This window comes from Linepithema humile, chromosome 3 (assembly GCF_040581485.1).
Source record: "Linepithema humile isolate Giens D197 chromosome 3, Lhum_UNIL_v1.0, whole genome shotgun sequence".
NCBI lineage: Eukaryota > Metazoa > Arthropoda > Insecta > Hymenoptera > Formicidae > Linepithema > Linepithema humile.
The window spans coordinates 12,539,892-12,548,332 of NC_090130.1; the positions used below are offsets into that span (position 1 = coordinate 12,539,892).

At 30.5% G+C, this 8,441-nt stretch overlaps 1 protein-coding gene across 2 annotated transcripts; it reads left to right on the forward strand.

Moving 5' to 3' along the window:
* The first annotated feature begins 44 nt into the window (after positions 1-44).
* LOC136998459 (uncharacterized) lies at positions 45-7,644 on the forward strand. 2 transcript variants are annotated; one of them, XM_067351099.1, is made up of 8 exons: positions 45-1,047; positions 1,120-1,251; positions 1,460-1,607; positions 2,062-2,267; positions 2,463-2,567; positions 2,676-2,789; positions 2,881-4,944; positions 6,708-7,644. In XM_067351099.1, exons 1-8 carry the CDS (start codon positions 897-899, stop codon positions 6,926-6,928), a joined length of 3,141 nt encoding a protein of 1,046 aa, XP_067207200.1. In that variant the 5' UTR covers positions 45-896; the 3' UTR covers positions 6,929-7,644. The 2 variants fall into 2 exon arrangements, with proteins under 2 accessions (XP_067207200.1, XP_067207201.1); XM_067351100.1 differs by lacking the exon at positions 1,460-1,607 and having other exon boundaries at positions 46-1,047.
* The last annotated feature ends 797 nt before the right edge of the window (positions 7,645-8,441 follow it).

Genomic DNA, 8,441 nt, shown 5'->3' on the forward strand with positions numbered 1-8,441 from the left:
GCCTATTGTGCAATAAAAGAAAAGTTATATAAAAAAAAGTTACATTTATTTACATTATAGCAGATGTACTACCTATGACATTTAGAGTCTTCTTTACGTTATTCTGCTTGGTACTTAAAGCCTTTCTTACATTATCTTTACATTATCCTCTTTGGTACTTAGAACGTTTCATAAATTTAAACTTCTAACATTTTTTTAAACTGCATTTTTTACTGTTGTTTTATTTTTTCATAAAAAGTACTTTTTACAAGTATAAACACATGATTAAAATATCAAATGCATTATTAAAAAAATAAACTATAAATTCATTTATATCTCTTTATTTCAAAATCAATTTTTGACACTTAGAGCCTTATTTACTTACAGTCTACAATTTATGATGCGTTGATACATCCTATTTCCTTGTTCTGAAATGAAATAATTTCAATTTTCTATTTCCTAATATTATAATATTTATTTCTATTCCTGATATTTTCTCTGATGTGAGCAGGGCCTTACGTCATGACAGTGATGCAAGATCGAGCAGGTTCTCACTTGTGTGCATCGAGCAGCGTGCAGGTGCTAACCTGCTCGATCTAGCATCACTGTTATGACGTAAGGCCCTGCTCACACAGAGAAAATATTAGGAATAGGAATAAATATTATAATATTAGGAATAGAAGATTGGAATTATTTTACTTCAAATAAAGGAACGAAATGTATTAGTTATTCCAAATTCTTAATTTTTAATTCATGATACGTTAATACATCCTATTTCCTTGTTCTGAAATAAAATAGTTTCAATTTTTTATTCCTAATATTTTAATATTTATTCCTATTCCTAATATTTTCTTTATTGTAAGCAGAACCTAAGAAACGAGAAATCATACGATTCATGGCTTATGCATACATAATTTATGATTCTCGCGCACAGGATGCGGCAACGCTTTAAGATGCAGAACATGCCATATGTATATCTTACTGATATCGTGAAGCAGTCACAGTACACAAGCAATATGGATAGAGCACGCAATAGTGAAATTTCAATGAATCGTCGAACGAATAAAGGTTGGTGTATAAGAAAAGCAACTTGAATTGGTTAATCGGATGATCTATAACAAGATTTGTAACATATTTTAGATAAATGGAATTATCTGACGCAGAATATGCCATATGTATATCTTACTGATATCGTAAAGCAATCACATTACGCAAACAATGAGGATAGAGCACGCAATAGTGAAATTTCAGTGAATCGTCAGACGGATAAAGGTTGGTGTATAAGGAAGGCAACTTGAATGAGTTATTCTTTGTTCTACCTGAATCCCATCTTTATTCTATGTCTTTACTTTTATTTTTTTAGTAATTAAAAATATTGTTATCTATATATGGCTTCTTTTAACATGCACGTGTGTTGCAATTTAATAATATCTTCGTGTACATGCAGTATATATAATACTAATAATTGAAATGGTTTCAGCTTGTACTAATTTATCTTCGTCGCCAACACAAATAGCGAATAACAAAATACTTAGAGATGTTATAAACAAACAGACTGTTACGAATAAGGTGAACGATGAAAAGTCACTGAAGAGTTGTCATGCTGAATTAATATGTGAAACTGACAAGTAATATTCAGTGATACTTATTATATTCAACTGTAGTAAATTATAGACGATAAATATTTAAATCATTTTATTTTTTTTGTAAAAAGATAAATTATATTTTGTAAATTTTAATGCACAAAATATAAGTTATTGTGTATTATTTACACACATATTTGCAAATATATGAAAAAGATTGCTTTTTTCTTGTAATATTAATTAATAATTTCTGTAATAAGCACTTATTAGTCGTAAGTGATTGATAGATATTGAAATTATCCGCATATATGTATAGAAACAAGTTCATGATGACTAGTAATATAGAATAATGTGATATGCGATGGAATATATATTCTGTTAAAATTCCTAGTATCATGATGTGCGTTTTACTCTTTAGATCGCATTTTACGGTAGTAAAATTGTTTTCATAAATGCGAATTTCATTGAAAAGGGAATTGTTATTCTTTTTTATCCACAGAAATCAGCCACTTCACTTTTCTTCAGTTCAACCGTCCAATGTTCATGCTGATGTTGTTCGGAATTATAATGTACATGATGAGAATATATCAAAGAACGCGAAAGATGCATTGGCTACGTCGCTACTGAATTGTGCACATGATAGCAACGAAACTTTGGATTCACATTTTATGTGTCAGGATCATACCTGCATTATTTCTACTAGTGGTACGTACTTGGCGAAACTTTCTCTTTTTCCTCTCAAGAGAAGGTTAGCTTCATCTGACTTTTTACGCCTTTGTAAAAGCTTGGTGATGGAATGACTGGATATATAAAAGTGTAAAAAAAAATTGAACTTTATCTCGAAAAGGAGAAACAAAATTTACTTTGCAGTATACTAAACATTTTCGAATAATTTTGCAGATGTTGACAAAAGAACAGACAATGATCAGACTGAGTACGCTGTCGATAAACAAAATGAGCTGCCGGACAAGGAATACAATGATTATCATCTCGCAAATTATGACAGTAAGTTTTTAGTATCATTTTTATTCTTCTTTAAATTATATATATATATATATATATATATATATATATATATATATTGAGTATATTAACTGACGTTATCTTTAATAGGCTTTGCAAACGATATTCATGAAAACGCATATCTGTATGCTTCCGAAAACACGTATAATGTACAACGTATAGAAACAAAAGACAGCTGTAACGATTTGCAGAAAAATTGTGATAGTAAGTTTTGAGCAGTCATATTATCCTATTCCATACATACTCCTTGTATATTTATGTAATTTATGTTATGTTCTGATAATTGTTTTGCTAGATCTAGAGTACTTGGATTTAACGATTCATAAAGAAGATTCGGATTCAGAATATTGTCCTTCTGAACATAGTTCAATCCTCACAGAAGTAGACGCTGATAAAGATGTATTTCCTGATGGAACCAATGGAAACAAGCGATCAAGTGGATCAAAACGGAATTCAAAAAATAATTCGGGCTTTGAAGTATCTGTGCAGGCTAATGAGAGCAGTGTACTCTGTCCTGATGACGTTGATCTTAATATCGATCCATCTCAGGGACCTAAAGGTGGTAATAAAAAAAATTGCTGCTTCTATTGTCGGAAGATGCAATCGAAGATTGCTCGGCATCTGGCTACAGTTCATCGCAATGAACCCGAGGTTAAGAAGTTTCTCGATTTGAAGCCAAAAAATTTGGAGAGAAGAAGAATAATCGAAACAATAAGTAGGAATGGCAATTTTATTCATAATACTAACAGCAATGTTAATGACGGAAAACTTCTTGTGTGTAGACGCCCTCGTGAAAATAGCAAAAAAACCGCAAAAGACTATACAGCTTGCGGAAAATGTAAGGGATTTTTTGTGAAAAGCAGCATTAGACGCCATTTTCATCGTTGCACAGGCCGCAGTAGTAAACAACAAAGATCTGTGATGGTTATGGGCAGAGCGATTATTGGACGTATCAACCCTATTGCAGAAGAAACGCTGCGAAAAGTAGTTTTTCCAGCACTCAGAGAAGATGAAACAACACGTATTATTCGATATGACGAATTGGTAATCATGTTTGGTAATAGATTGTGCCGCAAATATCGCAAACAATATCAGCATAAGTTGATTCGCTCACACCTTAGATACCTCGGTCGTTTCTTAAAAGCCATGAGAGACTTAAATGCTCAAGTTGCAGACATGAAGTCAATTTATCATCCTGCATTTTATGAAGATTGCATCAGAGCAGTCAACAAGATGTCTGCATTTGATAGCAGCACAAATACTTACAAAGTGACAACAACGCCACAACTAATGGGAACATTGCTTAAGAAAGTAGGAAATCTATTGATTACTCAATGTATAAAGAAGAAAGATTACGAAAAGAAAAAGGATACTGAAGAATTCCTCGCTCTTCTTATCGATGATTTTCCAACTAGCATTAATAAGGCCGCTTTGGAGGCGCAGGAAGAGAACAGAAGGCATAAAAAAACGGAACTTCCTTTGATGGATGATATCATAAAACTTCGTAATTATCTTGATGAAAAACGTAACATCATGTGTGCGATATTAAAGGAAACATTTTTCTATGACAATTGGCTAGAACTATCCAAGGTAACTCTTACGTCTGTGCAATTATTTAATCGTCGTAGAGCCGGCGAAATAGAGCATCTCCTCATCAAAGATTTTGAAAACTACGAACAGATTTCAGAGAGCACAGACAAAGACTTATTACAATCTCTGTCAGGTGAAGCACGAGAAATTGCAAAAAAGTATGTACGATTTACCATACGCGGAAAGCTAATGCGTACTGTTCCTGTATTATTGTCAGCCCAATTATTGCAATGCATTGAATTAATTTTAAAATATCGAGGTGATGCTCGAGTTCCTGCTGAAAATCCGTATTTATTTGGAATTCCGGGATACAATAAAAGCTGTTTTAAATATCTAAATGCTTGCGAATTGATGCGAAGATTTTCCACTGAATGTGGTGCACAACGACCATGGACCTTACGTGGAACGAGTCTCAGAAAACACGTTGCTACGATAAGTGTCGCGTTAGATTTATCAGAAAATGATGTTTCTGATCTTGCAAAACATATGGGTCATGCCTTAGCTATACATAAAGAGATCTATAGGCAGCCTATTATAAGTAGAGATATTGTACGAATGTCCCAAGTGTTAGAAAAGGCACAAGGTGTTAGTAGTGACGAAAGTGATGAAACTAATAGTATTTATGAAAATAACGGAGAACATTCAACGAATGACATAAATTTATCCAATGAAATTGATGCGATGGATACATCACCATATAATACCACCAATGATAGTATCCCATCAATGAATGTGAAAAGTACACGTAAAAGTGCAAAGAAACGCAATAGTACGTAAATTTATATCTAATGTTGACTGTTCTGTTGCGCGCGCGCGGGTGTTTGGAGTAGGGGAAGGTGGGGTAAGACGGACCGCGGGGTAAAATGGTCCATTTGCTAGATCTTATTAGTAAGTACCTCTATCTGCTGGATAAACATAAAATTAATTTCCTTTTTGATGCTTTTTAACTGTTTAAAAATTACGTCATTATATCATAAGACTATCGTAAGTTATTTATAAAGAAACGTCAAATTCTTGCAAATAGATCTCGTGATCTAATTTCTTAGTATTACATTTTAAGTGACTAAGATTGCAAAACTTAATATTTTTAAATTTTTCTACAAGTTCCATATTTCTGGTTATTGAGAAGTAATATTTCATCAGTTACATTTAAAAAATAATTTTGATACAGGTAAATAAAAATAAGATAATATTAATGTTGTCATGTGGGGTAAAATGGACCAATTTAAATGGGGTAAAACGGACCAATTTATATATTTGTTCTACTTATATTTTCTACTTATACTTTCTACTTATAGTTTTCTGCTTATATATTTGCTCTGATTTGAGAAATATTTTACATCTCATTTTTTTTTACTGAAAAAAGCTATAAAAAATAAAAAACGCACTGTTAAAAGTAGAAGAAACTTGAAATTTATTGAAAATAATGTCTCCAAATAAAAACAGATTTTATAATAATTATTTATTTTATTTACATGCTTTATTTTAAAATGTTATATTTAATGTTATATTTAATATAAACGTTAAAAATTATAAAGATTATAATTATTTTAAAGATTTGTGTGTATAATAAAATAATTAATGTTAAATTAATTTCTATTCTTATTCAAAAATATTTAATAAATACTATATAGTTTTGATTTTGAGTTGATCAGTTAAATTATTTCTTGATCCATATTATCTCGGCTTGGTCCATTTTACCCCATGGGATGGTCCATTTTACCCCACCTATGGGATAAAACGGACCAAAATTAAGTTTTTAAAAATCTTAATAATAATTCAAACTTTTGCAAATTTTGAAAATTTAACATTATAATCTTATAATAAACATTCTACAGTTTCTTCATGCTAAATTTCAGTTATTTTTTGTCATTAATATAAAAAATATAGCCATTTTTGCTTAGGGGGTCCGTCTTACCCCACCTTCCCCTATTCAACAAAAATCAAATACTTACGTTTTTTGTCGTTTCTAAATATAATTTAATTGTACATACAATGTATTTGATTTAAGTGTTAATATGCAATTTTATCTTTAACTACTAGAGATATAAAAAAATTTTGCACACAAAAGTTACTTTGTTTAAAGATGCCTATGCAATAATCCTAAATTGAAGTTTTATATTATTCGTTCTTCAAGATCGCTTTAATATAAATTTTGTTTTGTTAAACAGACTGATATATATGATTATTATGCGATATATTAATCATATTTTATTATAGACCATTAAATTTGTCATAAAATACCTTATAATATTAAGGTGACATATATATGTATATCGTATCATTAAAAAACGAAATTGACCTTAGTGTAACCTTGAATAACGAATGATATAAAATTATATTTTAGATCATTGCAGAGGCACTTTAAATAAAGTAACTTGTTTGAAGAACTTTTTCATATCTCTAGTAATTAACGAAATGATAACGTGTTAACACTTGAACCAAACACACTATTACACATATTAAAAAACAATAACGCAGTAATACTAATAAGATTACAGTAATGTAATATTAATAATATTATTTTCATAGCTCCACCATATGGCCGTACAAGACGCGTTCGTTGGACGGAAGAAGAAAAACAAATCGTCATGGAACACTTTGGTGATTGCATAACAGACGCAAAGTTGCCGTCTATAAAAGCGATCCAAGAAGTTATTGCAAGAAATCCTTGTTTACAAAACCGATCTGCATCAGTCGTGAAGACATGGATCAATAACCAACAAAAAATTAATGTTCGGAGAAATGTTTGATATTGTTGTAAGAATTAATTAAGAAAGTGATAGATTCTTCTACCTAGCTTTATCTTTCAAGAAAATGTTGTAAGTTTTAAAAAGAATGATTCAGTTGAATGATTCAGTTAGAAATAAGGAAAAGATTCGTTTATAACATTACCAAGGATTTCCAAAGATTATTCGTTCAATATGAAAATAATTAAATTATTAAAGTACAAAATATTGAGTTTATATACTTACAGCTACTTACATTTTTTTTTATAATATCTGCTCATTTATATTATATAAGGTTTAATAGATTATACAATACTTAAAAGTCTTATACTTACTGTCTTATACTGATTATTTTTACTCGCGTACTATATTATTATCTTTACTTATATGCTATGTGTGTAATATAACCATAGTACGCATTATATTGCTGATTCGTTAATTTTTCGTTTTAATCATCGTTTTTTTCCGTCCGTTTTTATTATAAAGCTATATACACTTGACAGTAGAAGTAAACTCACTAGAATAAAGTATGATGAGTAAAAACCATATGGCAATAAATATATTTTTTTAGTCAGAAAACATTTGCAGACTATTTGGTTGTTCTAATTCTTGTTTCGTTAATTCGATGGTTTCACACAACATAAGCAATAATCGACGAGCATTACATGATATCGTACTCTGCAAAAAAATAGATGAATTGAAAAGAATTGTGAAATAAAGAGCATTAAAATTATTGTGAATTCCTTTCTGTCTGTATTCTCCTATTCCTATCCATCCATTTTATTTTCAGAAACTATAGGTAATTAAAAAGATTAATTCGATATTGAGTTGCGAGATATCTCGTCCAAAGCATCAGGCGGACGATATTGGGTCGCGAGATAATTCATTTATGAGTGCGAAGGGATCAGCTGCGGTATTAGATATATTAGAATAAAGTGTCTAGATGTTAAAAAAATTGACAGAATAGAAAGTTTGAGATCTGCCGAAAATTGGTTATATTGATATGACCTTCAAATGTGACTTTAAATGACACCGTGAAGATGAACTTTGAAATCTTAAATGCGAATCCCCATTTTTTATTCCATATTCTTGTAGCTGAAATCGAGACGTTTTCAATACACTATAATAAAGTTATTTTTCATTAAGTACTTTCCGAGTTATAAGGCTTGAAAATTACAATAGAGTGAGAGAGATAGAAGCGCACAGAGCGCGTAACGCATTGCCACATTCTCTTTCTCTCTCACTCTACCGTAACCTTTAAGCCTCATAACTTGAAAAGTTCTTAATGAAAAATAACTTTATTATAGTGTTTTGAAAACGTCTCAACTTCAACTACAAGAATATATAATTAAAAAATGGGGGTTTCCATTTAAGATTTTGATGTTGACCTTGATCGGGCGTTTCAAGTTCATCCCAAGGTCAAATAAATATCATCTGCTAATAGATTTTTTATAACTCTACTTTTTTTGTTTGAAACATTTTTTCAGTAAATCAATATTTTCTGAGATAATTCTGAGACCGTTCCGGAATTTTTTGC